Source organism: Plasmodium sp. gorilla clade G2 (assembly GCF_900097015.1).
Source record: "Plasmodium sp. gorilla clade G2 genome assembly, chromosome: 5".
In the NCBI taxonomy this organism is placed as follows: domain Eukaryota; phylum Apicomplexa; class Aconoidasida; order Haemosporida; family Plasmodiidae; genus Plasmodium; species Plasmodium adleri (nom. inval.).
Genome location: NC_041697.1, coordinates 122,501 through 139,100, shown reverse-complemented (window position 1 = coordinate 139,100; position 16,600 = coordinate 122,501). Strand labels below are relative to the sequence as shown.

The window sequence follows — 16,600 nt, the reverse complement described above, 5'->3', positions numbered from 1 at the left end:
AAAATATATATATATATATATATATTACTTGATAGTATCTTTTTGTTGTTAGAAAAAATAAATAATAAAATGAAATAAAAATGCATATATTTTTTTATTTACATATAACAAAAAACATAATAATATAATTAGTAAAAAAAAAAAAAAAAAAAACAAAGCATAGTGTGTTACTATATTTAATATTTTTATATTAATATTTTTATATTTTATATTTTATTTTTTTATTTTTGTCTATTTAATTACTGCAAAAATTATATCATGGTTACAATGAAAATAAACAATAAAACCATACATACAAAAGGTCCATATAGAACAAAAAAATACTTCCACCTATAAAAATATAAAAATATCAAAGATATAAAAAAATAGGAACACTTTAATAAATTTTATGAACATAATCAAAAATGTTATTATGAAACATTTTAAGAATATAAATTTTTTTCTCTTTTTTAATTTTTACGAAACAAAGTGCCCATGAATCATCAGATTGAAGAATACTTTGAATGGGGTCCTACATATAAGATTAAAGAGAAGAAAAGGGGATGAATAAATATTATTATATATATATATATATTATAATAATATGATAATATAATTGTATAAAACACTGAATGAATGTAAGTCATATAATTCTTTTTTTTTTTTTTTTTTTGTATCTATTAAATATGTGTATAAAATGAATAATTAAAGAAAAAAAAATAAAATAAAAATAAAAATAAAAATATATACACACACATACATACATATATATATATATATATATATTGTTATTATGTTGGATGGATGAGATAATATTTATTTTGTTAAATTATTTGTTACCAATCAGATCTCCCCTTATACTTTATATTATTTAGAACCATCGCTACATGATGGTGACAATTGTTTCTATAAAGGTATAAGAAAAAAAAAATATATATATATATATATATATATATATATATATATATTTCTTGATATATAACATATGCCTGTTATTATTTTCATGTTTTCTTTTCTTTTTTCTTTTTGCAACTATTTTAAGAATTTATATTTTTCTCCTTACAAAAATAAGTTATGCTAAAAATTAAAAGAAAAATGTATATTTTGAAAGAATATCAAAATAAAGAATAAATAAATAAATATGATACAATAAAGAGGAAAACATATTTATATTACTATGTCTTAATATATATATGTATATACTTTTAAAATTCATTTTTTATATATACACAATATTAATTAGTTTACCCTTCTCTTTTTAAAGATTTCGTCTGCCTTATAAATGGCATCGTCATATGACTAAAAAAAGAAAACACACACACATGAATAAATAAATAAATAAATAAATATATATATGTTATGGTGTTGAAGTATTGGTAATATTTAAATCATTCATGTGAATAATTTTATTTTATTTTATTTTTATTTTATTTTATTTTATACCTTATCACTTATTGATAGGGGTAACTTCGTTTTATCCAGTTGCCAATATTTCATGGGATCACCAAATTCCATATTATCTAAAATGAAAAAAAATATAAATCACAAAAATAAATACATATACACACACACACACACATATATATATATATATATATATATATATATTTATTTATTTATTTATTTATTTATTTATTTGAATGTCTTATTATAAAATTATATATTTTTGAATATTACCAACTGATATACTGAACGACCCTGAGAAATCGTGAATGATACCTGTTGAGGTACATATGCCTAAATTTATAAAAAAAAAAAAAAAAAAAAAATAAAATAAATAAATAAATAAATAAAAAGTAATAATATAATAGATACACTATATCATTATTTTTATTATTATTTTCTTTTATACTACATATATAATAACAAGAAATTACCAACATGTCCAACAGTAGGAATAAAAGTAGAGGCACAAGGAAGATATGTAAATACAACACAGTATGGGTACTATATTATATAATTTAAAAAAAAAAAGAAAAAAAAAAAAAAAAAAAAAAGGTATATAAATAATTAGAAGTACAACTATGTTTTATTTTGAGGATTTTGTTTTTTTCTCCCTATGATCGTTTGGTATTATATATATATAATATATATATATATATATATATTTATACATATGTATATATTAATTTATTTGTTTTACCTTGTTGTCTTTTTTACTAATCGTCATATTATTTAATAAATCATTTGGCATATTGCTTATATATATATTTAAAAATACTACTTAAAATATGAACCCCCCCAAAAAAAAAAAAAAAAAAAAAAAAAAAAAAAAAAAGCAAACAAGCAAACAAACAAATAAAAGATATAATATAAAACAATACAATAATGTTATTATAAAATAAATTAAAATTATTATTGTAATTATAAATATTATAAGAATATTTTTAAGATAATCTTATATTCATGTATTTTCTTCCATTTTTTCTTAGATGAGTCACAATTATATTATTTTGTCAATAACAAAATGTTATATATATATATATATATATAATATATATATTTTATTTATATATTATTTATTTATCTTGTTGAAATAATGTAAATATATTTATATATGAATACATTTTAAAATATATTTTATATTTGTTAATTTAAAATTTTTTTAGAAATAATGAAAATACATAGGATTTTTTGGAAATACAAGCTTAAATGTTTTATGTGCATATCCGATTTGAAATTTTTTTTTTTTTTTTTTAATTTTGATACATTTATTTTGTTTGAATGTTTAATATACAAAAAAAAAAAAAAAAAAAAAAAAAAAAAAATATATATATATATAAATATATATAAATATATATACATTTGATATATATTATTAAATGTGTATTATATATATATTACATTTCTTATTAATGAATGGATTTAAACATATTAATCATTTCTTATAATTTGTTAAGAAAATAATAAGATTTAATTTTAATTATTTTAAATTATTTTCTTATATACATAATATTAAATATATGTGTATAAATACATATTTTGATTTATTCTTAAAAAACTAAATTTATTTATAGTCAATAATTTTTTTTTTTTTTTTTTAAGTTATTATTATTATTAATATTAATATATATATATATTATATATATATATCATATTTTTCACATTTATTAGATTTAATATTTTTACAAAATTTATCCTTCTAATAATTTTCATAACATATATAAATTTCCATATTTTGGATGGATTTTTTTTTTTTTTTTGTTGTAAACTTGTTCTAGGATATGTATTTATTTTATTTTATTTTATTATTGTATCATTTTTTTTTTTTTTTTTTTTTTTTTTTTTTTTTTTTTCATATTTTACATGATTTAAGAATATATGTTTGAAGACATGTATTTATACCTCATGAAATGTCATGTTTATTTGGTTATACATGTAATATATACATATATATGTGTATATTTTTATTTTTTTTTTGTTCTTTTTTTTATGAAAAAAATTAGAGTATGTGGGTAGAATCATTTTTTTTTTTTTTTTTTGCATAAATATAAGTACACATATAGATAAAATATATATATATGTATAATTATTATTTTCATATTCTGTCTTTCCATTGTTCTATTATTTTATGATTTTATTTTTTTTGTAAGTGTTGTGTGTCAATATCTTATAAGCCACACATAAATATATATAATACATATAATACATATGATACATATGATACATATAATACATATTTGTTGTTGATAAAGAATAAAAATTTATGCATATATCCAGAGATACATATATTTATCTATATGTATTCAAAATATATATATTTTAAAAAATTAAAACATGGATAAGAGCATTTGTGAGAGTGTGGCTTCTTCCAGTGACTTCATGATATATAATGTTTTATCAGGTGGTAGAGAAAAAAGTAAACAGACATTGAATGAGATAAAAGAATTACAAGAAAAAAATGAAGAAATTATGAAAAATGAAATAAAAGAATATGATGTTGTTAATAAACTAATATATGAACGTATTGAGAGCCTCCCTAATATTATGAATCAGTATGATAACTCTATTAAGAGTATTATAAATATGGATGATATTTTTTTACCTATAAATAATTCCATTCCGAGAGATGAAATAGGTGTCATAAAATATGACACACATGATGAAACTGGCAATAAATATATAAATAATATGAATAATATAAAACATAACAATAATAATAATAATATAAATAATACCAGTGTTGTAGATAAAAGCTGTGAAAATATTTTAACATGTGATATAGAAAAAGATTATATTGATAATATGAAAATTTACTCAGATAATCATATGAAGGATGATAATATAAAGAATCATAAAAATAATCATATAACAGATATAAAAAATACACAATCATTGAATTATAATATAACAGAAGAAGACAAAATAAATATCAATGAAAAAAATAATAATGTAGTAAATAATATAAGCATAAGTAAAGATCATAAATCACCTAATAATGGAAATTCATTTTTTGTGATAAAAAAAGATCATTCTGATCATATGTATAAAAAAAGTAATGCATCTATTATAAATATAACATCATTAAAGTGTAAAATTGAAAAACAAAAATTGGCTTTATCAGATATGAATAATTATATAACAGAAGAATATTTAAACAACAGCATGCATAAAATAAGGAAGTTGTCATCTAGTGATGGTGCTATATTAAATAATAAATCTAATAATAATTTTAAATTATTGGACAAATGTAATAATGATTTGAAAAACATTAATATGGATTCTAATAAAAAAGAAAATAATTTTATGATGGATACTTCAGTTTGTAATGAAATGGATATGTCTTTAAAATGTAATGACCTGAACAATTCAGATAAAAATATAGATAAAAGTAATAATAAAAATGACAATGATCATGTTAAGAATCAGATAAGTCACAATAAAGAATATATAAAAAATGTGAGTTTTTTTATGAAAGATTCTAAGGATGATAAAATGTCCCATTCGTTATATACATCAAATGAGGAGACAACTAGTTTGAATAATTTAAGAAAGCTACATTCATATTCATCTAAAGATAATTTATTAAAGGATATGGAATCATCTAACAGTTTTTTAAAGAATGATAATAATTCCTCTGTTATTTGTAGTGAAAATATAAGTGAATTCAAAAAGGGGACATCTGTCAAAGTGCCTGATTTGAGTAGTAAGATAAATGATAATTATTTTAAAGAAAATGATAATAAAAATAAAAATGATAATAAAAGTGATAATAAAAGTGATAATGACAATAATAATAATAATAATAATGATGATAATTATAATAATGAGGAATGTCATCATTGTGGTGATAAAAAAAAAGAAACATGCTCAGTTGATCATAAAACAAAACATGAAGCTATATCTGAAAATAGTATGAACAGCGAAAAAAGTTACAGTAGCCAATTTCTTTATGAAGACAAATTATATTATATGCTAAATAATAATAGCATAGAAAATTTAAATTATACTGTTACAGAAAAATATTCAAGTAATGTAAAAAATATAAAAGAAGTGAGTGATATATGTTTCAGATTTTCTCGATTAATTATTGGTAAAAATTTTATAAAAAATTTTGAAAAGTATCAAAAATTTTATATAAGTTATTGCATACCTATAACATATGAAATTTTGACATCGAATAGTACAGATTGTAGTAAACAAAGAAGACAAACTATGAATGAGAGTTATTTAAATAAAAAATATGGAAAAAAAAATTCATCAATAAATTTTTCTTTTAAAAATGCAAAGAAGAAAGGAAAAAATGAAAACAAAGGAGAGACTACAGAAGAGTGTAAGAATGATTTAGAATTGGAGGAAACAAAATTTTGTGAAAAAAAAAATAATTCAGAACATCAAAGTAATGTGAATAATATGAATAATATATATTATGATAATTGTAATAATAATATAAAAAAGAGCAGATTTAGAAACTTTACACAATTTAATAAAAGAAAGAATAGTAATATGATTGAAAAAAGTGTTATTATATATGATAGTCATTATATTGAAGGTAAATATATAAATAAAAATAATGTCGAATTTTTACAAGATATTTATCATAAAGTAGATAATAATATATTTGATAAAATTGAAAATATTTCTTTTTTATTATGTGCTACATTAAATAAAAAAAAAAATAATCAACAGGGTTACAATTCATCTATATTATTACAACAAAAAAATAATAATATATTGAAATTATTAAATTATCCATTTGTCATACCAAATAATTGTGAAATTTTAGGAATTGCTGAAATTCCTTTTATTCCTATACCAAATTTGGAATTACCTTTAAAGGAGTTAGCTATTCCAAATAATTGTTTTCAAAATTTAATAAAAGGTCCTTCCATATTATTTTATTTGTATATAGATATATTGGAGAAGTCCCTACATCTTCAAAATGACAAATATGAGAAAGATAATATGAAAAGTACAAATTATCTAAAAGATGAATTAACTAGTACAGAAAAAGAAAAATTTGCAAACAGTATGGAGAAAAATATTGAGCAGGAAAATGAATGTTTTAATAAAAAAGTAGATGAAGATATTAATGTCTTAAATGAGGATATACACAAGAGTTCAGAATTGATTGAATCAAATGTGCAAGTAGATCATATGAATAATATATGTATAAATGATTTTGATAATATAAACATATCTGATAATATAAATATATCTGGTAATATAGATTGTTTTGATAATATAAACATTTCTGGTAATATAAATTGTTTTGATAATATAAATATTTCTGGTAATATAAACATTTCTAACAGTTTAAATACATCCAACAATTTAAACACATCCAACAATTTAAACACATCCAACAATTTAAACACATCCAATAATTTAAACATTTCTAATAACGTAGATGTTTCCCAAAATGTAGATACATTAATGTTATCTGATATGTTGAAGGTGTCAACAGATGAAATAAAAATAAATGACGAAAAAAAAAATTATGAACATGTTCAGGTAAATATTAACAAGTCAGGTAATAATTTGGAGCACAACTTACCTTCAGATGAAAAGGAGGAAATGAGAACATCGTTAAGGAGTGAATATATTGAGGATAAGGAATTTGAGGAATTGATTGAAGAAAAGGAGGAAAGAAAAAATGATACAACTGTTAATAGTATTAATAATATGAATAGTGATGATAATATGAATAGTGATGATAATATTAATAGTGATGATAATATGAATAATGTGGATAATATTAATAGTGATGGTAATATGAATCATGTGGAAAATATTAATAGTGATGATAATATCAATAGTGTTAATAATATCAATAGTCCTAATAATATCAATAGTGTTGATAATATCAGTAGTGTTAATAATACCGTTGATGAATCGATGAATGAATTAAAAATAAATGAAAATACTTTAGATAAAAAAAATGAAGATGATGCAGTAATATATATTTATATAGACAAAATAGTTAATTTGTCAAAGAAATATTTTAATAATTTATCAATTTGTGTACGTTTTTTTAAGGATGAGAAATATACATATAAAACATTTGATTTAAAAAATGAGATGACATTTGATATTTTATTAAGTTCAAAAAAGAAGGTGTGTGATATGCAAGAGGTTATTATAGAGGTGTGGCATGAAAGAGAAGTAACAAAAAAAACAGAAAAAAAAGAGAAAAAAGAAAAAAAAGAAAAAAAAGAGAAAAAAAAAAAAAAAAATATAATAGAAAATAATATAGTGGAAGAAAATGTTAAAGACTGTATTGGTATATTAAAAATAAATGTAGAAGAAATTAATAAAAATAAGAATATTATGTATTTAGAAAAAAATAATGAATTGACATTTCGTTTTTATGATGATATTAATTTTATGTTTCGATTTTTGTTGATTAGAGGTTTGAAAGATATGTATGAAAATATATTATTATTTTGTAAAAAATATATTGAGAATTATGAAATAGATTCTCGTAATTTTTTGTTGAAAGATAATAATGATAGTGACACAAACGAAATAAATATTAGGAAAGGAAATACGAAGAAAAAAATTAAGAAAATGAAAAATATAAATAATGTGAATAATATCAATGGTAATGATAATATTAATAGTTTTAATGAGTATGATGTAAGATCAAATTCTTTTCTATCGATCAGTGAGCAGTATTTTATGTATGACTCTTTGAATATATATAATAATGAATATTATATATATGAAATACAAAGGGAGGTATTAAAAAAGGGAATACGTAGTAATGTGATAATAAATGGTGTATTAAAAAAAGGGAGACAAAATTTACAGATAAATAATGTAAATAAGGATATAATATCCAAAAAAAAAAATTCTACAAAGAATGTAGATAGTGATAATATTTCTGAGTTGTGTAATTATATTATGAATGATAGTTATGATGAGTTAGTACATAAGAAAAATATGGATACTTTTAAAATGAATATAAATAATAAGGAAAAAAATAACAATAAAAATGACAACAACAATAATAATAAGTTGAATTGTAATTATAATTATAATTATAATTATAACAGTGAGAACAATTTTCATTGTGATGATGATGATATTTATTATAATAATTGCAACTATTTAAATATCGAATTTATAAAAGAAGAACTTCTATTATGCAATATGAATGAAGATGTTGTGAATTTATTAATTAGAGATATAAAAAGTAATTGTATTAAAGATAAATATATTTTAAAAAACTATTTTGAAGAATATATAGACAAAATATACAGCAAATGGGAAAAATTATCAAATAAGATTTTTATAAAGAATAAGAAGAATATGAATATAAATGATATATGTGAATATATTGATAGTTTATATATAGATGATGAAAATTATATAAATAAAGAAGAGTTTTTTTTATTTTTTGAAGATATAGGTACAATATTTGTTGATTCTAATATATTTGATGAGTTGTGTTTATTGTTTTATGATAAGAAAAAAGAATTAATACATTTTTCTTTATTTTCATCTTTAATAATTAAAAAAGGTGTTGAAGAATTAAAAAATATGATATATGGATATGATATCTTGTTAAAATTATTTGATTTCTTATATATGAAAAATATAAGTATAGAATATTTAGAAAATGAATTATTTAAAATTTCTTTAGATAAAAAAAATTTCTATTCAGAAAAAATAAAAAAGAATATATCAAGAAATATATTAATAGATTCAAATATAAATTATAATAAAAATAATAAACCAAATGAGAATTTAAATATGTTTTTAAATGAACAAGATAATATCTGTTCATGTACCTCTTTACACTTTTTACATTCTATAAGTTTTATTCTAAAAAAATTTGATAATAATAATTTTTCAACATATGATTTATTTTTCTTAGTAAAATATATTATTCAAAATCAAAACAACTATGTATTATCAGACACATATGTATTTATTAATGTCATTAAAGGTATTGAAACGATAAATATAACATATTTTTTATGTTTATATTATATATATATAAATCAAAGTAAAAATAATATACAATTAAAAGAAGACCAAGAAAATGATATTCCACAAAAAATATTTGATGATAATTTAAATGATGATATACAAATAGAAAGAAATGAAACAATTCAAAAAGACGATCATTGTTTATATGAAGAAGATAGTATGTGTATCTCTCAATCTGAAAATAAAAGTGAATATTTATCATCCTATGGATCTGTTTATAAGGAAAATATAAAATGTATCAACAAAAATGCAAATGCAAATGCAAAAGAAAATATTGATGGAAATAAAAATGTTATAAAGATATATCATGATGAAAAGAAATATATAGAAAATATAAACAGTATAAATAATATGATGAATAATGATGATAAAAATGATTTGTGTAAAGAAAATAAAGTGGATGTCACAAATTATGTTACAAATGAATGTGTAAATGATAAAATATTAACTGTTCATAATGAAAATAATTTAGATCAAGAAATAAAGAATGTAGAAGATGATTTAATAAATGAGAAAGAATTATATAAAGATCATCTGATGGGTGTTATTAATAATGATGATGATAAATTTGATGATTTAAAAAAAGAAGAGAATAATATTTTATATTCATCAAATATATCAGATAATGAAAAAAGAAATAGACCTAACAAAAATTACAGAATAAAAAAGAATATAATATTATCTAATAATAATATAAAGAAAGAAGAAAATATATTTTATTCCAAATTATATAAAAGGAAGGATATACAAAGAAGTGTTAAAAATTCACTTATTATTATTTATCATCGAATTGTTAGTGGGATGATAACTATGGAATATATAAGTGAATGCTTATATGCTTTTTGTAATAATATTTTAAAAAATAAAAAAGAAAAATATAGCAACAATAATAATAATAAAAAGAACTATTTTATAGATAAAGTAGAAATTTTAAAGCTATTAGAATCAATAGGAATATATACATCGTATGATATATCGTTATGCATATTTAAGTGGTATATATATCAATTATATAGATATCAAGAAGAAGAAAAAATTTCAAAAAAAAAAAAAAAAAAAATTAATTCAGATAAGAATGATATAGAAAAAAATAAAGTACATCAAAATGATGTAGATCAAAAAGATGTAGACAGTTTTTCAGATTTTATATTAAATAATTCTATTTCAGAAGAAAATATTATAGAGAATTATAATATAAAAGATCATTTAAAAATAATAAAAATTTTATTTGAAAAATATTCATTAAATGAATATATTAGTGGGAATATATTTTCTGGTAGTACGTTAGAATATTTTTTTTTATTATTAAAAGAAAGGAATATAAATATTAGAATTTTTTCAGAAAAAAATATATTTACGTGTAATGATTTTTTTAAACAAATAGAAGAATTAAATTTAGAATTTCCAAAATCTTATATAAGACTTTTATTTAGTAATTTGTTAGTATATGATTTAACATCATTTAATAGTTTAAATAATAAATTAATTTTTTATGATAATATTGAATCGTACTGGATGAAATGGAATAAAATAAATTTTGAATATTTTATATATGAAAATATAGATATAGAAGATAAAAAGATATTGAATAATATAAATAATATGAATAATATAAATAATATAAACAATACATATAATAATAATAATAATAATAATAATAATGTATCTATTGATAAGAATGATATGTGTTATTTATTTAAGCATGTTCAAGAAAAAAGAAATGTACTAAATAATGATAATGAAAATAAAGTGATTTCCATAAATAATAATTGTTGTTATTATGATATAAATAGATATGTTCAAGAAAAAGATAATTTGTCTTTAGATAATAAAAGATTTATTGATATTCAAAATAAACAAGAGAATAAAAAAAAAAGTGATTATTCCTATTTGTATTCTTTACCATTATATAGTTTATTTTTTTATTTTTCAAAACAAAAAATATTAAGTGGAGAGAAGTTATTAAAATATTTTTTTATAAATATTTTTAAATATGAATTAAATAAAATAAATATTAATAATTATATGAATAATTATTATACACTATATGATTTTATACATGTATGTAAAGATCTTATTTTATATAATGACAATATAGATGATATAATATATAGAGAAGATTTTTTTAAATTAATAATATTAATAAATAAAAAATATAAAAAAAAATCTCAGGAATATATTATATCAAAAGAAAATGTGCTTGACAATTATTTGAAGAGTAAAAGTCATTATTTTTCTCATATGTTTAAAAAAAATTGGGTATTTATAAAAAGAGATATAATAAGTTTAGAACTTAATCTAACACATCAAAATAATTATAATAACAATTTGATTGATGCATACAAATGTAAATCAATTAATTATTATAATCAAAAAAAAGATATACATCAATATAAAAATGACTGCCTTTATTATAATATACCAACATATTTAGACTTTATTAATAGCAATATAGACAATTCTATAGAAGACAGAAAAATTATTTTTAATAAAAAAGGAGATATAGAAAATGAAGATGAATTAATTATAAATTTTTTTAAAAGAAATAAAAAAGTTATAAAATATATTCGAGAATATTTTTATATATTTGTTTTTTTACAAAAAATTATACATAATAAAGAGAATTCTTATGATTTATCTTTTAATGAAAAAGAAATTGTATATTATCAAAAGAAGTTGAAAGAATATTATTTAAAAAATAATGATGTCAATAATTATAATAGACAGAGTCAAAATAAAATAGATAATTATAAATTCTATGACAAATGTGGATATGCTATACCCTGTGCCCCCAAAAAAATGAAAAGAGAAAGGAATGATTACTGTTCTTTTATTTTTTTTTTATATAATGAAATAAATATTTGTAATGAAGAGAAAAGATTTGGATGTAAAGAATATGCTTATATGATATATCCATATTTATTACTTTTATGTGATTTTATAAAAAGAATGATATATATATATAAAGAAAATTATGTTGATATTATAAAAGATTTATTTGTTATAGATATAAAAGAAAAAAAGAAAAAAAAAGATGTAAAAAAAAATAAAATAGAACGTTCTATATTTTTATATAAATTAGAAAATATCTTATCAAGATCTGGTAGTTTCGATTATAAGGAGTGGAATAAATTATATTTAATATGTGAGCATTTAGATATAAGAATTGATACTTTGATAATACGATTAATTAATATATTAGAAAAACATAATTACATAAAAACATGTAATGTAATGAATGGCTGTGTCTTATTTTATGATTTCTATAATGAATATGATAATAAGAATAGATATAATAATAATAATAATAATTATTATTATTATTATATAGAAAGACATGGATTATTATTTGATCTTCTATATAATAAAAAAGATAGATGTAGTAGTAATATAGAAGAAAAAAGAAAAAATAATATAATGAATAAGATGATTGATAATCAGTATAATATAGTAGAATATAAAAAGAGAACACATAAAATGTTTTTTTTAAATGAGAAAGAAGAAAATGATATATATATAAAACATATGAAATATCTAATAAGTTCTAATAAATTAATATTAAATGATTTATATATATATAAGAAAAAGAATAAAAAAACAAAAAATGAAAAGATGTTTAATAATATAAATATAAATATAAACAATTTAGATGTGTATATATATAAATATATAATACATGATACATTATATATAAATTATTTAGTAAATTTATATATCCGAATATTATTTAATGAATGTTTATTAACAGGAATGAATATTAATACAATATTTTATGATATAAAAAATAAAAATACATTTATAAATATATTATTAAGATATTTTAGTCATATATTTTGTGAATATGATATAAATATTTTGTCAAAAAAATATTCCTATCAAATTAATATGACATCAATACATTTAAGTGGATATAATAATATGTTATCTTTAAAAACATTTTTTAATGATATATATAAACAGGGATTATATTATAATACATATTTAAGAAAGATTTTATTTTCTTTCTTTTTTAATAATTCAAATATATTTTATATCTATATGAAAGATGAACAAGAAAAAAATGGTGATGACAATTTATTATTATCATGTGATAAATTAAAACAAATTTTAAGTAACAGTGGAATATTTTTATCATGGGCAGAGATATATGATTTTTTTCAACCCCTCAATAAATATTGTGTCATCTATTATAATAAAAATTATGATAAAGGTCATGAAAAAAATGAGACTCCCTATATATTAAAGGCATATATAAATGTGTCTAATTTGATAGGTATCTCAAAGAGGATGTTAAAAGAAAACTTTAATCATATTAAAAATCTTGACAGTAATATAAATATAGAGAACCATAATAATCATATATATGTCAAAACATATGATGAACAAGAAGAAAATGAGAACATATATCATAATGATTATATAAATAAAAATATTTCAGATCATATATATAATAAGAAAATGTTACAACAAGATAGTATAGGAACAAACGAATCAAATATAATTGGTTCTTATAATATGGATGTTGAAAAAAATACACAAGAAATAGTTTTATCTTTTCAAAATAATAAAATGTGTGTTTTAAAAAGAGGTCATTCAAATGAAGAGAATAATGAACTAAAGAAGGAAGATGAATATGTTGATAAAAGAAAATATAGAAATGGATATACATGGTGTGATAAAATTAATAGGGATTTAAAAGGTCAGTATGTAAATGAAGATGCATATAATAGTAATATTTATAATAATATATTATTTAAAGAAAAAGAGTATGAGAATTCTTTATTATCAGAAAAAATGGGTGATAAAAATAAAGAAGAAATAAAAAATATGTCTGCTAACAAAAAAGATAAGATAAAGAAAGGATGTTATTTAAAAGGCAAAACAGAGAATGATGAAAAGGATAATAAATTAATAAATAATAAAAATATTGAAAGAATAAATCATTATATGAGTCCATGTATATATTCTAATATGAAATATAATTTTTTGGAAGCATCGAATAATATATATTATAATTTAAGTTTCAAACAATTAACATTAGGAAGAGTTTTATACCTATTATTTTTAAAAATGAATAATATAATGATAAAAAAGAAATTAAGTTTTGAGCAAATATATTTTGGTATTAAGAATATAAATTATGATGATATTAAAAAAAAAGAAATGGAAAGAGCATGTACTTTATTTCTAAATATGAAAACTGATCAATTGAAAAATATTATTCCTGATAATTTTATATTATATAAAAAAGATATAAAGAATGGTATCTTTTTTAATATATTTATTTTGAAAGATACATATGAAGAAATATTTTTACAACAACAAAAGGTAGACACAAAGGTTTCTATATATAACTTTATAACATATTATGAAAAAAAAAAAAATGATATCACATTTTCTAATTATTCATTTGTTTATAATTTTAGTTATGAATGGGTTAATTGCATGAAACTTAAGAGTGAATATATAACTAAAGAGGATTGTATGAAATTAATTTGTTCTTTTAATATGGATAATAAGACATGGGATGAAAATAAAATGGTTAACAATGTAATAATAAATGATAATAATTCAAAGCGTGGTGATAAAATAAAAGATCAAAATAATAATAATAATAATAATAAAAATAAAACGAATGAGCTATATAACCATGTAGATGAGAGAAATGAAAAAAAGAATTTATCATTGCCTACAGTATTAAAAGAAGAAATGCTGAAAATATTTGAAAAAAATATTAAAGGCAAATGGAAAAAAATCTTATTATCCATTTTTGATATGAAAAATTTTTATGTTCATAATTTACGGATATTGTTTAAAGAATTTACTGGAATAAATACATATATAAGAAAAATGAAAGAAAGGAAATCTAAAAATAATTATAAAATATGTGATGATAATAAAAAAGAAGATGATTCAAATATACAACATAGTAAATTTTCTTTAAATTATTATTGTTGTCTTGGAACTGAAGAAATATTTTTAACTAATATATTTTTTGATAAGAATCAATGTAATAATATATCTTGTTGTGATGATAACATAATATCTTATATAGATACCGAGAATAAAAGAAATATATATAAAGAAGACACTTTATATATAAATCATCTATTTGATCATAAATTTTCTACCATAAAAGAAAAAGATATTATTACTTTATTTAAAAATAATAAAGATATAATAAAAATAAAATTATATTATAATGAAAATGTTATAGCAGAAGCAAGCTTACATATTTTAGAATTCTTTTCTATATTAAAAAACAAGGACAAAATAAAAGATCATAAAACCTTATGCTTTGTTATTGAGTCAGAGGATACACATAAGGATATTTTATTTTTAGATATAGATATTTATTATGAAAGAAAAAAAATATATGCTGATATTCCTATATTCCACACTACCAATAAGAAAATACAAGAGCAAAAGTTTAATGTGGAAAATGTGATTGAAGATATAGAGGATATAAATAATAAGGATAAAATAGATGTAAGAATTGAAAATGAAACAATTAGTGGTGATATACAAAAAAATGTGAACACTGTATATTGTGTCGATAAAGATAATAAATTAAATGATGTGAATGATCTTATGAAGGTTACAAATGTAGAAACAAATGAAAATAAAATAAACATTACATCGGTTTTAGACGACCAAGAAAAGAATTATAATAAGGATGATGTTCTAGGTAATAGTGCTGAATATATATTATTTAGAAAAAAAAAAATTGGAAATAATTATTATTTAGAATATAATAAAAATGATGAATTACCATTATCTAAGAAAGAAATTATAAAAACAGAAGATACACAGAATAATACACATTTTGAGAATAATAAACCATTTTTGAGTTTTACACATTTAACTATAGATCATATAATTATTCCGATATGTTTAATAAATGAAATTAATAAAAAAGTTATAGAAAGACATGAAGGGATGAAATTAAATGAAGACCTATTTGTTGCTCTATATATTGAAGTGTACGAAAAGGTGAGTACATGCAATGAAGAAAAAAATAAACAACATGAACAAGAAGATAAAAGAGATATGTACAGGTTATTATCTAGTTCTGTTCCGAAAATAGTGAATTGTAAAAAAAATGAAAATATGAATATTACGAGTGAAATATGTGGTGATATCAGCATGTGTTTTTCTCAAAAAAATGGATATGATAATAAAG

The 16,600-nt window shown here is 18.6% G+C and overlaps 2 protein-coding genes across 2 annotated transcripts in view; one reads left to right on the top strand and one right to left on the bottom strand.

Moving 5' to 3' along the window:
• Nucleotides 1-251: 251 nt before the first annotated feature.
• Nucleotides 252-2,173, bottom strand: PADL01_0503700 (conserved protein, unknown function; the record flags this gene model as incomplete). Its single annotated transcript, XM_028685393.1, has 9 exons — nt 252-330; nt 461-511; nt 820-885; nt 1,043-1,056; nt 1,228-1,278; nt 1,423-1,499; nt 1,657-1,716; nt 1,857-1,926; nt 2,123-2,173. The coding sequence occupies 9 exons, from the start codon at nt 2,171-2,173 to the stop codon at nt 252-254; spliced, it is 519 nt and encodes a 172-aa protein (XP_028536896.1).
• Nucleotides 2,174-3,756: 1,583 nt separating this feature from the next.
• Nucleotides 3,757-16,600, top strand: part of PADL01_0503600 (conserved Plasmodium protein, unknown function) — a gene marked incomplete at both ends in the record, with an annotated part of 16,104 nt that continues 3,260 nt past the window's right edge. The window contains one exon of the mRNA XM_028685392.1: nt 3,757-16,600. This exon is cut by the window's right edge and continues 3,260 nt beyond it. Coding sequence (XP_028536895.1) covers nt 3,757-16,600 — 12,844 coding nt within the window.